Here is an 18,062-nt window from a genome sequence, read left to right on the forward strand (position 1 = left end):
TCTGTTTCCAAAGGTTGGTGCACCTTTACTTTCTTTGGACATAGAACAATTACTTGTAGAAAAATTTACTTTGAAAAATCGATCACTTAACGCACTTTTGACGTAAAAATCTCTGTAAAACGTGCCTTTTTTTGAAATGACTTAACCCACTTTGGAATAGAGCTCTTCATTTGTTGGCGCATATTTGAGCGTATTTTGCTTACGTTACTCATTTTCATCATTTTCTATTCCTATTTCAGAAAAAAATCCATGTATTCCTTCGCCATGCGGGCCAAATACCGAATGTCGTGTATCAGAAGATGATCGCACAGTATGCTCATGCCTGAACAACTACCTTGGTTCACCTCCAACGACGATGTGCAGACCTGAATGCGATTCAGACTCTGAGTGCCCGCAGAACAAAGCCTGCCGAGAGTTAAAATGTCAGGATGTTTGTGTAGGAAAGTGTGGTAATAATGCACAGTGTCAAATGATTGATCACGAGCCTATATGCAGTTGTAAGCCTGGATTCACAGGAAATCCATTTGTTAAATGCATAAAAGAAGGTAACAAGTACAAATCGTTTTTGGTAATGTTTATCTTGATTTTTAACTCAATTATTTGATTCCATCTTCACGATGTCAACTAATTAACCACTCAAAATTGTGAAAAAATTAAGAATTCTACAAAAAATTCATGGAAAGAAACTGAAAATTGTAAATCTTAAAATTTCTCATTTGCTCGTTGGTCTTAAAGTTTTGTTGTATTCTTAAAAAAGAATCTATCATTTATCCTCCTGCAATGATTGTTTGATTTGTCATGGAATGCTCCCTATCATTTTCTACTCCTATTTCAGAAAAAAATCCATGTATTTCTTCGCCATGCGGGCCAAACAGCGAATGTCGCGTAGAACATAATCGCGCAGTATGTTATTGCCAGAACAACTACGTTGGTTCGCCTCCGACGACGATGTGCAGACCCGAATGCAATTCAGACTCTGAGTGCCCGCAGAACAAAGCCTGCCTAGAGTTAAAATGTCAGAATCTGTGTGTACTCGTAAAAAAGTGCGGTTATAATACACAGTGTCGGATGATTAATCACGAGCCTACATGCAGTTGTTCACCTGGATTCACAGGAAATCCAAACGAATACTGCATAAAAGAAGAAGGTAAGCAGTACACGTCGTTTTTAGTAATGTTTATCTTGATTTTCAACTCAATTATTTGATCCAATCTTTTTTTTGTTCAAAATTAATTCCTAGCTTATGAATAGATTTTGTGGTTGACTCGAATGTTTTTAAGGCTTAGATCAAAACTACATGGATCATTTTATTAATTTTTTGACATGCTAAATGAACTTTTGAGGATATAGTCCAAGAGCTATACCGCTGTGATTGGGCCGAAATAATTGAAAGCTGGGGATGGTCTCAAAAGTTAGTATACATACCCCTATTTTGAAAGCACTTGGTCTGCCGATCGGCAGCTGCTGCTTTAAAGCTCAGTGAAAGCTCGAAAGTTCAAAATTGTTCTGAACTTTCAGCTGAGAAAACTGATGGCTAAAATTGGTGCCTAATTATAGCATTTTTCGCGCTGAATCCGAATATATCGGTCTGCCGACCCATAAGTGCCGCCAAAGCCCCGCCAGACTGGGTCAAAAGAGGAGCTTTAACAAATTTCATGTTTTTGGGCTAAATTTCCATAAAAAGCTACGAAATCGGGTTAAAAATTATTTTCAAGCAGTTTAACGGAATGCTCTATGGCTAAGATGATTTTTAGGCACCGAAATTTGTCAAAATTTTCATTTTTTGGGGGGTGGGGCGTGAGGGGAGTATTGATGAATTCAGCAAATATGGCCTTGTGATACATCAAAATATATGTTTTTTGGCCGTATTGGTCTCCGATGTGAAAAATATTGCCATAATTGAATTCTACGACTCAAAAAACATACATTTTGATATATCACAAGGCCTGAAATTTGTTAAATTTGCTCCCCTTTTGACCCAGTCTGGCGGGGCTTTGGCGGCACTTATGGGTCGGCATCGGCAGACTGATATATTCGGATTCAGCGCGAAAAATGCTATAATTAGGCACCAATTTTAGCCATCAGTTTTCTCAGCTGAAAGTTCAGAACAATTTAGAACTTTCGAGCTTTCACTGAGCTTTAAAGCAACAGCTGCGGATCGGCAGACCAAGTGCTTTCAAAATAGGGGTATGTATACTAACTTTTGAGACCATCCCCAGCTTTCAGTTATTTCGGCCCAATCGCAGTGGTATAGCTCTTGGACTAATAATGGGAGTTTCCATTTTTTCTAACACGAAACTCAAAACTGAGGAGAAACGAAGCATTCTACAAAAATTTCATAGAAGAAAACTGAAAATTGGGAATCTTAAAATTTCTCATTTACTCGTACTGCTGCTCGTAAAGTTTTGTTGATCATGCCATGAAATAAAGGATAGTATTCTTCATCAGAAACTAAGAAATTCCCAGTAGTTATTTTTGTTCGGAGGATGAGGGGAGGGTTCTTCCAAAAGAAAACAATTTTCATGCTTTTTAATTTTAAGTAGGCCTATATTCACACATTTTATCAAAAAATGTTAACTTAACATTAGTATTTTGATTTTTTTTTCAAATGATTTCATCATCTCGAAAATCACATTTTGCTATGTTTGGAAAAGACGGTTCTATCAAGATATTACTGGTCCCCGCGCTCATAATAATGTTATTACTCTCAATAATAATAATAGTTGGTACTGTTTTTTACTGCAAATACAACAGGTAATCGCGTTTAAATGTTTTTTCTATTATAGTCATTACCTCTACTTCGAAACACTAATACATAAAATTCACAGGGAAATGGAAAAAAGAAAAAGAGAAATTGCGAACACGAACCGACTGGTGAAGAAGATTATCGTTCAAAAACAAATGAACATCGATAAAGATTTTCAGGATATTATGGTACGCAGCATTTATGTAAATACACATGTGACGGCGTCTAGCAAAAGGGACCTTAGACGCCGATTCATGACTTTTCAAGCGCATGTTACGGGGGTTAGCGGGGGTCAAATGAAAAAACCAATTACACCATACCCTACTTTGGAAGGTCACCGTTCACCGCAGGGGCACCTGGGGGGCTGGACATTTTTTTGCGGCAATTTCAACTCAAAATCTCTAACACATTTTAATCACAGCGAAATCGGAAATTATGATTTTTTCTGGATCCACCCTACTATACATTCTACTCACAAATATCTAATGTAGGTAGGTAGGTACTAGGTAGGTACAAAAATTACATGATTTAAAAAGATTTGTTTCTGATGAATAGAACATGCCTGTCGTTTTGATTCAACAATTGAAAAGTGGTGAAGTTAGAAATGGGATGGTATCAGATGGTGAATATGAGATGTCATTAGACGAACGTTGGGAATATCCTCGAAAGAACTTGCGCATAATAAAACCTTTGGGGGCAGGTCAATTCGGACAGGTTGTTCAAGCTGAAGCGAGCAATATTTTAGGACAGGAAAACGGAACTACAATTGTAGCTGTAAAAATGCTCAAAGGTTAGTCAAATTAACAACTCATGATTACTTGATAAATAATTGTAAACTCAGATAGTAAACAAGCGTTTGCTCTTAGCCTATAATGATTTATGTTTTCTTAAAATTGTCAGACAATCATACTGACTCAGACATGATAGATTTGGTATCTGAAATGGAGGTACTAAAAGTACTAGGAAACCATCCAAACATTGTACAACTACTTGGCTGCTGCAGCCAAGGAGGATCCCTGCTTTTAATTACAGAGTATGCTGAGAACGGAAACTTGAAACATTTCCTTCAAAGACGCCAAAATCAATCCACTGAAATGGCTGAAAATACTCTTTTGGCTTATGCTCGTCAAATTGCAAATGGGATGACTTACCTAGCTTCTATGAAGGTACCTATCTACTTTTATAATTAACAAGAAACACACATTTTTTTTACTCGTAATTTTTAAAAGCGAATAAGATAATCTTTGTTTTTTACTTGACAGTGCATTCACAGAGATTTGGCTGCTCGAAACATTCTTGTAACAGCAGACTACACGATGAAAATAGCGGATTTTGGCTTAACCAGAAATGTAACAGATTCGGAGTACTACAAGAAAACAACAGAAGGCGTACTTCCCATAAAATGGATGGCACCTGAAGCTTTATTTGACAACAAATACTCGATAAAATCTGACATGTAAGGTACCAAACTGATGAAATGATTTTGTAAATAGAATCATTAGTTTTAGTGTTGGCATTTTACAGATGGTCATACGGTGTGCTATTATGGGAAATTATGACTCATGGTGACACTCCATACCCTTTTGTTAAAACCTACCTTGGAATGCTTCGCGTTTTGAACGGAAATTGTCGTTTGGAAAAGCCTCCAAACACATCTCCAGATGTGTAAGCGCAACAACAATGATTTTTTCTAAAATTGCTATGTGAAAATAAACTGCTAAAAATAACCTATATGAAGCAAGGGTAATTTTTTACAGGTACAATTTAATGTTGGATTGTTGGAAATATGAATCTGGGCGACGTCCAAATTTCTCAACTATTGTTGAACGCATAACAGAATTATTACATAATGTTGAGGTAGGCATAACACACCACATATGATGAGAAATCTTTGTTCAACTATTCATTAAAAATGTATGGCTTTTTTTGTTCTGTTTGCTAAAATTTTGATATTCAGATGCCCAACGAGTTGTCTGATGAATCTGATTTAAGAAGCATAACTTCTACAGCAAGCTCTACTGAATCGGACAAATTGATTACAAAGTGCTCGCCCGAAGATAACAGTTATCTTTTAACTTTAAGTTAATGTTAGAATAATACCAAACTATTTAGATAAAAATGTTAGTTTCAAGATAAGTAAGTACCTATTAAAATTTTATTACAGACATTTACCTAGTCATTTTTTTACTATTTCTCATATCAATTAATGTTGCAAATCATCACCAATTCGGCCGAAATTTTTTTGTGAACTACCTACGTCTAAAGGAAAACAATGAGCGGGCGACACGATGAGAATTCAACAAAAAAAATTTTGCCATGTAAATGTAGACAACCCTAAATAACCCAGATAGGATATTTTGTTTTAAAAAATTAAAAATTACTTACATCTAAAGTTTTCCAAGAAAACAAAAGGGGAGAGGCACCAATCTGCAGCATGAAAACTAAGCATTCAACTGACTAATGCTGATATTTAAAAGCAGATCTGAACATGAGTGTTACCTAAGAAGTTCCTCGCCAATTTCAAGATTGGTGTTTTTTTTGTGTTTCATGGTGGTCACTCGAAAGGGGTGTCAGGGTTTCCCAAAACGACTAAATTCAATTTTTATAACAAAAATAATAAAATATGAAAAAAAATTGACAAATTAGAACCAAATTCAGGTCAAGGCGCTAACTGCTTTGAAATCCCATAACAAGCAAGAAAAAAACATCTACCGCTTTCAAATCATAAATAAGAATCCACGATCAAATTTCGAAAAATATTGGCTTACCTACATATATTACACTCGATCTATTTCTATGCTAGCTCAACTACTTCTCGTTCTCCTCCTAAAACATACAGAAAAAGAAATACCCGATTAGTAACGTTGTTTCGCTGAAAAAGTACTTACATAAACATGCTTAATGCAAAATTACGTCTTTCTAAGTGTAGATAAACCTTATTCGTGTACCAAGAAAAAATTTACATCCGGTCGATACGTTTTTTTTCTCATTCAAACAATGACGTTATTTATCGTTCTAGAAAATCCTAGATCGTATTATTATATCAGATTTCTCATCTTGAATAATGAATACTGGCTACATCAAAGATGAGAATGTTTAGAGATGCACAGTTTCACTTCAAATGTAACACTATAGAAGGAAAAATTATGTAAGTTTGTATTGTTTTACAATGTTCACAAAAATTTGTGCAATCGCGTTCATTTTCGTTGACTTTTCAAACTATGCGAGTGGAAGTAATCATGCCGAAGAAATAGGTAAGTTTAAATTAATATTATGCATACACACCTAAGTATAGGTAATATTTATCGTAGATGTGTGTGAGAAGATTTTTTCTGAGAGGGCAATTGTAATATTTTTGGCTTGGAAAAATGAAAATATTGGCAAAGAGTCGATGAGAGTGAATTTTGGTTACAGACGATGACGTATCATTTTATCAATAATTAATTTAGTTTTAAAACTAATTCAAGGTCAGTCATCTTTTTTTCGCTTCAAATGAAAATCCAAGTCGAAAGAGAAAATTGAAATAAAATAAATATCTGTCTGAAGTGAACATACGAAGGAAATGTACAAATTGATAGAACTGTAGTCAATTGGTATTTCCTTTTCTTTTTTTTGCAGAACTCTCCGAATGGAAATCCTTAACGACTCGATCATACGACTACACCCCCATTCCAATCGATCAAATAAAGAACAGAAGCGAAATTTATCTCGAGTTTTGTGTAAAAGCTGAACGAGATGCGCATATAATTTTCTCCCCAACAAAAACACCAGCGAAGATACATGAAAAAGCTTATGAAATAGTTTTAGGCGCCGATGAAAATAAATATTCCGCTATCAGACTATCTCGACAGGGAGAAAACATAAAACAAGATGGCCAGCATGGTATCATTTCATCAAATTCATGGCGTAATAAATTCTGGCTTCGAATTAGTTCGAATGGGTTAATCGAAGTCGGAAAGTACGGAAATCCAGCATTCTTGTCATGGGAAGACAAAAATCGCATGAATATTGATCACTTTGGATTCGCTAGTTGGATTAATAACAATTCGGTTAATTGGCGAATTAAAAACACCTGGACTAAGAGTAAGTAAACTATAGCCAATAGCCATGTTTCTCAATAGATGAATGGATTTCAAAATAAAAATGTAGGCTATCATCATAAAAACTAGAAATTGAGATGTTACACCAATCAAAAGATACTTTGGTATTAATATTTTTAATTTTCATTCAAAATTTCACGAAAATATTATTCGAACATTTTGAAGAATTTCAAGTACATTTGAATCTCATCAATGATAACCATTAATTTCAGATGAAACTAAAAAGGACCTTAAACGAGTTTTGTTTTTAAATTACGGTAAAACAGTGCCCCCGAAAAATAGTACATTATTAGATGAAGTAAATATTACTGTCACAAACCAGTACGCATATGAGGTAAGTAAGTTATTTAATGAACTGTTATAAATAAATATGTACTTATTACATTTTGCTATTGTGTTTAACAACATTCAATTCACAGAGAAGGGGTGCCCTCGAAATAGTTGGATTAGCAAAAATTGTAAGTATTCAAGCTTCCTTTTTTTTTCTTCTTCTTCTTCTTTTGTTATTTCATACGGATAATAATAAAAGCTGAAAAACTATTATTCTATTAATTAGGCATGGAAAGATGACCGTTTAAAATGGAACTCAACTTCGTACAATAATTGTGAAAATATTTTCGTAGAATACGACTCGATATGGAAACCCAACATAACAATTACAAAGTAATACCTACTATTGATAAAATTACACCTAAGATGACAGACTCGTGAAAGAATGCATAATTCGATCGAAATTACAGCGATCAACTATGCCTCCGCCCTAGATCCTTGCATACCGGATATGTGATTTTATCACACGAGGGTATTGTTTCATGGGTCACCCTGTTGCATACAAAGTTATCGTGCTCGCCTAAGGAACATTTTAAGCTGAGTTCTCATCAAGCAACGTGTCCAATAAAATTGATTTACATTGCAAAGAAACTAAGTCTTGAAGTTCGAAACGTAAGTAACGTTGGTACCTAGTACTACTCGTATTAATGTAAATTAACCATATCCTCAAAAATTTTATTTAAAATTTACAGAATTTCGAAATGCCATTACCGTCGCCATTCTTCTGCAGAAAAGTACAAGCTTTGAAAAACGAACAACCTGAATTCTATGCTGAATTGATCTTTAAAAGACAAGGATAGTAAAACATCGACGAATTTTAATTTACTTGACGAATAAAGTAGGTACCTAGTATTTACAGTCACCATGTTGCTAATTACGTTCCTGGTATTACATATGATTAGCTAGGTAGGTACTTAGCTAGGTACAATACTTCTTACCGAGGTGATATGTAAATTTCGAACTCGTCTCCGTTTTTTTAAAAATCATTTTCTGCTTCGTTTTTACAAAAAAGAAGCGAATCATCTGTGACGGTCTGGTATGTAATTCAATATGTTTATAGAAATGCATGCATCATAATTTTCTAATTATACATATTTTGTAAATGATAATATGGAAATGTATCATAATTTCCTCCACTCGCCCTTTAAACGAAAAAATTAAATTAAAAAACTAGCGAGAGTTGGCAATTAGTTGGATACTCTATTCTGACCCGATCGAAAATAAAAGTAGATAAATGACACAGTAATCATGGTGACACATTTCCGAATAAACATGCTCTTCGAAGGACGTTACTAAATTTTTCATAGGAAATGGTGCATATGTATACAAACCGCATGAAAATGTTTTACCACATTTAGTTTAGTTTTGATGTAATTAATGTGACAACGGAGCAAATAATTATTCAAAATGTTCTCAGTGATTTACATCGTCGTTATCACATCAACAATTTTTGTCGGATGTGGAGTTGCAGATAGACCAGGTAAGATTGGTAAATTTCAAATTTAAACTGCAAGTGTGTTACCTACTTAAATTCAATAACGTAATTTTTCCACAAGAGGGGAGAAGAGAGTCTTATACGTAATATGTATCTGATGAACATGAGAACTGGAGATAAATTATTCTTCCTACACCTAGTACCTACTTATTGTTTTAATCGGTGAAAAAATGCAATTTTTTTTTTTACCAAACAAACTGTTTCACAAAAATTTAAATCTAGAGTACATAGAATTTAAACTTTTCGTTTTGACAACGTGGGGCAATATAAATACTTACCTAGATTAATTTAAAGAGATTACTTAAAGCAGTGTTTCATCCTCACTGAGAGCACCGAACTACTCAGCCATTCATCACAATACAAAAAAAGTCATCCAATTGAATTTTTTTCAACCATAACACATCACATTTGCTAACCACACATATAATTTTCACTGTTCGCAGATTTTTCAAAATGCAAACGAAATTTGACATCTCGAAATTACACTTACGAAGTTTACCCAATAGACGAAATAAAAAATGAAGACATTTATTTGGAGTTCTACATAAAAGCTGCAAGAGATGCTTTAATTATTTTTTCCCCAACAAATGATCCAATGAAAAGCGGTCAAGATATCTATGAAGTACTGATAGGCGGTTATAATAATACGCAATCAACAATCCGAAAAGCATCAGGAGGTGAACTGGTTATTTATCGCAAGGATAATATATTATCGCCCAAAGAATATCGTAAATTCTGGATTCGAATTCCACTAAACGGATCATCGATTCAAGTGGGGAAGAAAGGGAACTCATCTCCGTTCATGCGATTGTCAGGAAGGAATTCTTGGAACATTACTCACTATGGATTTGCTACTTGGAAAGAAGATACTCGTGAAGTGAACTGGTATTTTCCATGTTCCCATGACAGTGATGTTGCAGGCATCATATTATTTTACTTTTAATTTGAAAAGGTGACTCCGCTAGCTGTGGCCACTATAAAAACATTAGCAACTTTATGTATTTTTTACTCGGAGATAAATAAAATAAAGTTCAGTTTTGTATTTTTTTCGATTTAGCGGATTTTCTTGATTTGAAATAGGTAGTAGGTACACCTTCATTTCAAAACATTGAGTAAGTATCTACTCGTATATAAAAACTAATCAAATAAAAACGAGATATCTATCACCCGGTCAGAAAAGCACATCTTAGGCCACCCTCCATCATCTATGGCCACTATAATATTATTGGTTTTTATTTCGAAATCTAAATGAACCAAACTTTTCCATTTCTCAGTTCAGATTTAATTTTACTATCCGAAATCATTTTTGGAAATTTTCAACTCATCAGGATTATGAATTTCAGATGATTAAAAAAACGTGAATAACCGAGTGACCGAGTAATATTATTTTTTTAATTAAAAATTAAAAAAAAATCAGTCTCATCCAATTAGCCTAATTTCTAGAATTTCCATCATTCTGTAACGTTACTGGAGTTACTCAAAGAAGAATTGATAGACGAATTAGTTGACAGATGGGTAATCAACAAAATCATGAATATTAATCAAGAAATTCACAGTAAGTATACAAACCGCCGTTATTAATCATTAACATTAGCGACTAATTCACCATTATAGCCCAAATAACTTACGCGTGTTACTGTCAAATAACAAGGAATAACCGTATTTTTGGATCTGCAATAAAAACAAAAGATTATAAATCAACTCAGAGTAACGTTCACTTTGGCAATCGAAATCGGGTATACGCAATTTCCAATTGGAAATTAGGTACATACAACCAATGAAACACAAATTAGTTCATTCATTAAGGGAAATTGTGAAATTAATTGGCGAACAATAAGCAAATTTCTCTGAATAAAATGAATACGTATGAAGGGCACAGGGAATGAACCAGATGAGTTAAAAATGATTTCGGATGGTAAAATTAAATCTACACTGAGAAATGGAAAAGTTTGGTTCATTTAGATATCGAAATCAAAACCATATTTGAGACTGTTTCGGAATTTAATTTTTAATGCTTTTTTTATTCATGTACGGATGATTTTATCTAGTTGAATGTTCTAATTTACGAGAAATTTATCCGACTTCATTTTAATAAAAAAAAATTAGGTAGAAATTATAGGAAAAAAAATCAAGAAATGAAAAATCAGCTTGAAATTAATATTTAAATGTTAGTAAAAATCATAAAATAAGTTGAGAAACGTCATTTCGAGGGGGTTAATACATATGAGGAGAGGGAGTTGAAAATTTTTGAGGGGATCCTTTTATGGATGTCTGAAATACCTATACTAAAAAATTGAAGAAATACGTTCACATGGGGCCGACAATTTTTTTTAATTGCAATTTCATAAAGGGGATTTTCTCAAAAAGGGGAGGGGCTAGAGGTCTGAAAATTTCCACATGGAAGTTTAATGATTTTACCCACTTTCCAAGTTCCATGCAAATATCAACCCGGAAGTTCTCAAGGACGGTTTCATCCCTCTTATGCGCCAATAGCCGCTCACTTGTATTTGTGACGTCAAACACATTTTATTAGGTATTCGTGACGTCAGACGCGAGAAATATTCGCGACTCTTCAACCCTTCCACGATACCATCCCATATTTGCTGCCGCCAATGAGATACACGCGACGCGCGCCGTTATGTCCCTACTTTTACGCCAAATATCCGTCATCCCTGCCGCTTTTACATTGAACTTTTTTGTCTATAAAAGCTACTGCACAAGCGTTTTTTCCTCAGTTGTTAGTTCCAACAACTCACCACGCTAGCTGTTCCAGTTGTTGTATGCATTCCTCCTCACACTCTCGATTTCTTGCTGCCCAGTGAAAGACCTTAGGTGGTCTAGATTACGAGTTTGAATTTATGCTGCGGATATGCTTTCTAAGGACACTTGGAACTTATCCCATCCTTCGCAGACCAATATACTGAGTCACACTTTACATCTTCTTATATCTCCACTGTATCGTGGGATATAAGTTACAAAGGATCATAAATGAGGAACCGTGGAATGTAACTAGCACTTGGGCATCGGGGTTATAAGCTCGTCAGTAGACACAGCAATCTAGAGAACGCGATGTCCTTAACCAAGACCCCAACAGGGGGTTGTAAATGAGCTTTTCGGCTTTGAGCTCACTTTGCAACTAAAAACGTTGAAAGCCTGCCACCATATTACACTTTCGATTTGTTACGCATTTGACTAGAAGATTATAATTATTATTTAATTATAGAAGACTCATTCATGTATATGAATTTGAGCAACCTGTGATATTACGAGTTTACGTTATCAATACATAAATTTATTATTTGGCTAGTTGATGTCATAATTTCCTTACGATACGCTATATACCTGAGAGATTTAACACCAGGGCTTCCTACCTGACCAATTTATGATGCATTCTATTATTTTATGACTTTGTGCTTCACGATATCAAGATCCCTGTTAAATCGTGAATTACTTACGGTTCACGAAGCTCCTTAGTAAAGAGTCATGGGTCATAGTGTTGGAGGATAATATTGTATTTACCTATGCGAAGAAATACAATTATTTTGAGAACTGAAAAAGTAATGTGTTCAAATACGCGTTAATTCCTACCTGCAGACCAGGACTAGATCAATTGTCATCATCATTCAATCACTTAGAGCCAGTAGCACAACGCAGGTTTAAATTTTGGTTTAGCTCTTGAACCAGGTTCAACTTCTGTAGCGTTGCACAACATTGGTTCAGGTTTAGATTAACTAATCCTTCGATTAACGCGTCATTCAACCAAATTTTGTCGCAATTATTGTTGGTTATGTCCGTGATATCACTGATATCAATGTTTTGGAGTGATTTTTGATTACATTTTTAATGATTAGAAATACATATCTTACAATTGGAAATAATGTTCTAATTTTTGAATACATTTTTAAAAAAATAAATATTCTCGAACGGATAGTTGACTAGATTTAATTTTTTTGCTGCAGGAAATTAATTTGTTTGAGGGAAAATGTCCAATTTTGAACAATAGTCATCAAATTTTTCAGTATGGTGGTGATGTGATTCGAAATTTTACATTCAACAATATTATTCTTGTTTTTTGTCATTCAATGTAAGTAATTATACTTCGTCTTTGTCGAAAGTTGGTATTATTTGAAGTTATCGGTTTCCATTTGCAATATAATCAGTAATCACACAACTTAAAACAACCAATGAACAGGCGCCAATTTGTTAAACCTGGGTTAACCTCCAAAAATTGAGGAGTTAAGTAAAACCTGGTTTAAGCTGCAAAAAAAGTTTAACTGTCCATTGTGCTACACTGCATTTTAGTTAAACCAGAGTTAACCTACAACTCTGGTTTAAACCTGCATTGTGCTACTGGCCCTGAGAATTACTTTCTCCCACCACACATATGCTTCAATTGATTGACTGTAGCTCCACTTCCCTTAGGGGGACGAAGTTGGTTCATAGGTCATCTGATGGAAAATTTGACGTAAAACAACTTTCATGAACACCATTTTTGGGCTAGGACCGTAATTTGGGGATATAGGGGTGAAAAACCTCTAAAAAAAACCTCATTGGGTGGCTAAAATCCACAATAGAGAGGAAAGCTCACTGGAGACAAGTGGGGACAACACCAACGATTCTTGTTTAGGGCATAAAAATAAGCCAGTATACAAAAATTCAGCTTGACTCGAAGCGTTTCCCTATACAATGCTAATTCTCTTAGGCTATTTTCCACCTGAAATTATCGTTTTTGATGTACATATTTTTGAGTGTTTTTTAAATTTAGCTGTAGTCGATTTAAATAATTTTCTTTCGGTCGAGATACCTCTCCACTTAAACTACATCACCGATATTGGTAAAGAGAAACAATACAAGAGTACAACAAACGAGTTAAAAGGGTTCCTAACGATATCATTTACGACAGAATATCAAATAACCAATTTAAAATAATATTTTTACTACAACGCGAGGATGGTAAAGTAACCATGACTTGTTGAAGGATAGATATCGATATCGGGACACAATGTCAAGGATAACCAACTTGAGAAAGCGAAATTGTCGTCGAAAAGATGGAACCAAGTTCTGTGAAATTTGCAGGAACAAATGATCGGCAATTCATCTATTACCAAATTAGCACGTATTAAACAACGCCGATATTCAACTCGATTACCGGTACGATAAATAGACAAATTAAAATACATATTATACCTACTCGTGTCTATAATTTATCCACCAGGAAAATTACATGGGTAAACACGGTATAGCGTCGAAGTAAATTATTATAAGATAATTTACAACCATCTCGACACGGCATGTTGGGAATTTTAACACAAGCTATAGCGAGGAAAATGTTCACTAGGTAGTTATTCGGCATTTCGACGGTAAATTATTTCAAGATATGTGATACGATACCTAAACGAAATGTACTATTTGTGGATTACGTTACACTCCATTAATCGTATCCGTTGCAAAGGGCAAATTTCCAAAAAGCTTTTAACCATCTGATACAATACCATTTAAAATTCCGTTCGTCAAATAACCACCCTTTCTTCGCCGTGTTTTCTCTCTCTTACACTCGTATTTGATAGCGACACGTGTCAAGCGTTAAATTTAATTTCGCCATTTTTTATGCTGCACTTCGACCCGTGAACCAGCGTTATTTAATTTTTTATCCGCAACTTGGCAAGCCGGGCGTAATGGCTTGTCCGAAACACCTTTCAAAAGACGAATACGAGTTGCAATTTGCTCTATATGGTACATGTACGAGAATCACCTGGGACATTTTTTATTCACCTTGTTATCGCTACCACGAATAATACAATCAGCGCTGGCTCACTCGAGATGTCATCTCGTCTTCATCGGCCCACGCATATGGTAAATACAATTTAGCTGTATAAAAATCAACTCGTTGAAATCGTATACGCGATCCGACTCCAATACCTATCTATATTAACAGCAACAATGCGTACCAAATCCTCTCAGAATCTATCGAACCGAATCAATATAGCCGTTAAAAATGTCGTGTAGACGTAGCACGTGACTTGTAAAAAAATTCAGCCAACAGGCTTTCCAACAATTGAATACCGTCAACCGTGAACTTGTACATGAATGTCACGTGTAAAAAAAAGCACATAAAAAAACGAACTCCTTCGAGCGTACAAATATGAACGAAATTAATATTATTCGTCAACGTAGCTAGAGCAAAATCTACACACGATTTGGTGTATTCGCATTCTTTGGTATCACAATGCTTACTTGGGGTCATTGGTCGAGTATTTTTTCCTACTTTTAGAATTATCGAAGAAATACCGCAGCAGAAAAATTCAATAATTAGACAATTTGCTGAATCAACAGGTTGAAAAATTTTCTTCATCATAAGATTTTATGAGAAATAAGGGCCCCAAACTCAAAAAATGAGCAGAAACCAAGTTTCAACAGATGACGATATCACAATAAAGTCATGAAAAATTGATATGAGCTAAAGATTTGAACTCGAGCTCATTACAAAACAAAGCTTTCTTCCTCTGTATGTCTATGTACATCCCCTGGAGGGTTGGAGCAAGGACGACGGTGGTTATTTTACTGGGCCATCAAAAATTAATCATGAATACCTACCAGACTTCTCATATGGTTTAAGTTTATGAATAAGGTCAATGGAGAATGAACTCGCGTATTTGCGGCAAACTGGTTATGCAATTTTATTAACATCTATGAAAGAAGTTCTACGGTTTGCATGTAATGATTTGAAGGCAAAACACCACCGCACTATTGCGTTAGTCGAAGACAGTATTTTTCATGTTGGTTCGAAATAGGCATTCTCAATGGTTCACAACTTTCGAAAAAGATCTAAATATAGTAGAAATGGATATAAATGGAATTTTTCAAAAGTGCAATGAATATCACTCAATTTTTCAATCTGGCTTCTTCTGATCCTCTTCCCTGATCATTAGTTCTCCTAGTTCATGTTTTCAGTGACTATGAAAAATATTTCAAGAGCTCTTTACGTATTTGTTGCCTTCGAATTTTTGAAAAAGTACCGCAGTTTCTTCTCTAACCACTAGATAGACACATTGGTCTTCAATTGTAATCAGAATTCAAAAATACATGGTTCGTACAAAATTTTTTCAAAAAAAAAAAAAAAACAAAAAAATGAAGTAGATAACTTTAGTAACCAAAAAAACTTCAAAAAGATGATCAAAAAGCAACCAAAAAAGACGCGAGCAAAACAGGCAATTTTATTTAACAAAAGAAAGGGTATTTTTTTCTAGGAAAAAAGCCAGACTTTTGGACAATAATTTTTGGAAAAAAAAATAATTTTTCGCAATATTGGTAAAAAGCAAGAATTTTTTTCAAAAATCCAAACATGCCAATTTTGGTAAAAATTGGTAATTTTTGGAACTTACTAAAAGCAAAATTATATATGTACCTACATTTTTCACAATTTTTTTTTCGAAAGCGATCCAGACTTTTTTCTGCATTTTTTAGGTAAAGAAACGACATTTTTTGGTAATTTTTGATAGAAAAGCGAGACTTTTCAATGGCTGGAAAACTAGAATTTAAAAAAAAGCAAGCCAATAGGAAAATTTTTAGAGGGAAGGAAGACTTTATGGAATTTTTTGCAAAAAAAGATTTTGTCATTTTTTGAAAAATTGAGAATTTTTGACAAAAGCAAGACTGTCAATTATAGCAAAAAGCAGGATTTCTAACATAGGATATTCTCCATCCAACTTCAACGGAGAAAGAAAGAGGCTTTCGGTGGAATGTGTTCAATTGTCATTCAGCAATCATCATCAGTTTTTGTTTTAGTTTCTGCGCAGACTGTCTCAACTCCTCCCCTTGCCAAAAAATTTCATTTTTTTTTTAACTTAGAAAAAATGTGTACAGATTTTCAACAAAATTATCACTTAATTCCTGAAAGAGTGAAAGAAGATGAAAGAAATTTCAAATAGGATGGGGATTTTTGATGAAAAAATGACCATTGCTTCCTCGTGGAAAAGCGACAATTCAGGGAAACAAATTAATGCATGTGCTCATTTTCAGCCTAGAAAATCAAGAAAATTTTTCATTTCAGCGAAAAAAGCAATACATATTTGTAGCATAAAATGACAACTTATAGTGAAAAAAATGTAACAATCTTAGGTAATTCGTAAAAAATAATGATGAATTTTCAATTTTTAGAATTCAAGACTGAAAAATGAAAAACAAATGATTTTTTTCTACAATTTTTCTGCAAATGAATGGCCTGCTGTAAGAACATTTTCTACTAATTCTCAATATGCAAATAAATCATTTTGAAAATCAACATGAATTCTGACAGCTGGATATCAAATGACATTTTCGCAGTTGAACAATCTCCCCCCCCCTCCCCAAACGTAATAAGAAAACAAACTGTCTAAACAATAAATTATAAAACATCCGAAATAAATTCTCAAGGCTACTGAACGAAAATTGATGCAATATTAATCATCAAGTGGGTAGTAAACGTAATCCTTGATTTAATAACTTACCTTGAATTCAGTCTACCGTGCTCAGGTGTACACAAAAGCCGCAATATGTAAAGATGCTCGAAAACCACATATCACATTGTAAATTCCAATTTCGACGCCTCCGTATGAGAATACAACAACCTACATCATAGGTCTACCTGAAAATTAAACAATTATCCAAATAATTAATGAAGTGAAATGAGACGAGGGAACCAGATTTTCAATTTGGACGAAGTTGTGGGAGTTTTAAAATCGATTTGAGCTATTTTTTCATGAAAAAAATGTTTAAAAACTGTAGAGTCAAAGAAATGGTCATTTTTTTAGGGCACGCTTTCAAATCTACAAACTAGCCAAAATCTGTATTTTATCAACAAAACATTTTTTCCCACTTGGATCTGAAATCTGATTCCTGAAATTTGTGTATTTTAGATTAATGAACATATCACATGAAGATTTTGATAAAATAAACATCAAGTTACACATGATATAAAAAATGAAGATCAAACAATGTAATCTGCAATTCAAAATTGAAAGAGTCCAAAAATTGATGGTTTGGCAATGTTTCAATTTTAAAATTTTTTCATCTTAAATTCGGAGTAGAAATTTCTCACTAATATACGTTCCTATTCGAGGCACATCAGGGGCATAAAATTCACAATATCTCGGCGGACCACAAAAAATAAAATCGTGAAATAAAATTCAAAACAGAGGCAACGAAAACAACCGCGATTTTTACAAAGTGTCAAGAAACACGTTTTACAAAATTATCCTCTCTAAAATAGAGACATTTTATCTTCCAATCTGACTTGAGCTTATTTTACTCGCGAAAAAACATCGAAGAGGAAATCCATCATTTAGAAAATAAATACCTACGACACCTTGTTACCTCCACCTACACACATCACAACTTTATCGCAACCTTTTTT

At 34.1% G+C, this 18,062-nt stretch overlaps 3 protein-coding genes and 1 long non-coding RNA gene across 5 annotated transcripts in view; 3 read left to right on the forward strand and 1 right to left on the reverse strand.

Annotated features, from left to right (window-relative positions):
* disp (dispatched) overlaps positions 1 to 18,062 on the reverse strand; it is a 344,626-nt gene that overhangs the window by 280,277 nt on the left and 46,287 nt on the right. Inside the window, exons 15-16 of the mRNA XM_065347081.1 lie at positions 17,158 to 17,294; positions 5,515 to 5,572 (exon numbers count right to left, since the gene is read on the reverse strand). Coding sequence (XP_065203153.1) covers positions 17,291 to 17,294 — 4 coding nt within the window. The 3' untranslated portion in view covers positions 5,515 to 5,572; positions 17,158 to 17,290. The remainder of the gene's footprint in view (positions 1 to 5,514; positions 5,573 to 17,157; positions 17,295 to 18,062) is intronic.
* LOC135835978 (fibroblast growth factor receptor 3-like) lies at positions 2,642 to 4,206 on the forward strand. The gene is made up of 5 exons (XM_065350514.1): positions 2,642 to 2,754; positions 2,829 to 2,934; positions 3,302 to 3,536; positions 3,647 to 3,912; positions 4,009 to 4,206. The coding sequence occupies exons 1-5, from the start codon at positions 2,642 to 2,644 to the stop codon at positions 4,204 to 4,206; spliced, it is 918 nt and encodes a 305-aa protein (XP_065206586.1).
* LOC135842480 (uncharacterized) lies at positions 4,277 to 5,034 on the forward strand. The gene is made up of 3 exons (XR_010558129.1): positions 4,277 to 4,411; positions 4,504 to 4,603; positions 4,704 to 5,034. It is a non-coding gene; the product is annotated as an uncharacterized LOC135842480 (long non-coding RNA).
* On the forward strand, positions 5,746 to 9,723 carry LOC135833331 (uncharacterized). 2 transcript variants are annotated; one of them, XR_010556446.1, is made up of 9 exons: positions 5,746 to 6,000; positions 6,365 to 6,829; positions 7,059 to 7,180; positions 7,266 to 7,304; positions 7,403 to 7,509; positions 7,587 to 7,788; positions 7,869 to 8,014; positions 8,594 to 8,656; positions 9,115 to 9,723. XR_010556446.1 is itself a non-coding variant. In XM_065347077.1 (8 exons), the coding sequence occupies exons 1-7, from the start codon at positions 5,916 to 5,918 to the stop codon at positions 7,974 to 7,976; spliced, it is 1,128 nt and encodes a 375-aa protein (XP_065203149.1). In that variant the 5' UTR covers positions 5,746 to 5,915; the 3' UTR covers positions 7,977 to 8,014; positions 9,115 to 9,723. The 2 variants fall into 2 exon arrangements, 1 of the variants encoding a protein (XP_065203149.1); XM_065347077.1 differs by lacking the exon at positions 8,594 to 8,656.

Source organism: Planococcus citri, chromosome 1, assembly GCF_950023065.1.
Source record: "Planococcus citri chromosome 1, ihPlaCitr1.1, whole genome shotgun sequence".
Taxonomy (NCBI): domain Eukaryota; kingdom Metazoa; phylum Arthropoda; class Insecta; order Hemiptera; family Pseudococcidae; genus Planococcus; species Planococcus citri.

Bases quoted from the DNA above. Each gene is read 5' to 3' on its own strand.
- LOC135835978 (XM_065350514.1), top strand. From the start codon at position 2,642: ATGTTTGGAAAAGACGGTTCTATCAAGATATTACTGGTCCCCGCGCTC. The intron at 2,755-2,828 runs GTAATCGCGTTT...TAAAATTCACAG, and splicing joins TTTTACTGCAAATACAACAG to GGAAATGGAAAAAAGAAAAA. The intron at 3,913-4,008 runs GTACCTATCTAC...TTTACTTGACAG, and splicing joins CTTACCTAGCTTCTATGAAG to TGCATTCACAGAGATTTGGC.
- LOC135833331 (XM_065347077.1), top strand. From the start codon at position 5,916: ATGTTCACAAAAATTTGTGCAATCGCGTTCATTTTCGTTGACTTTTCA. The intron at 6,830-7,058 runs GTAAGTAAACTA...CATTAATTTCAG, and splicing joins TAAAAACACCTGGACTAAGA to ATGAAACTAAAAAGGACCTT. The intron at 7,305-7,402 runs GTAAGTATTCAA...TCTATTAATTAG, and splicing joins TAGTTGGATTAGCAAAAATT to GCATGGAAAGATGACCGTTT.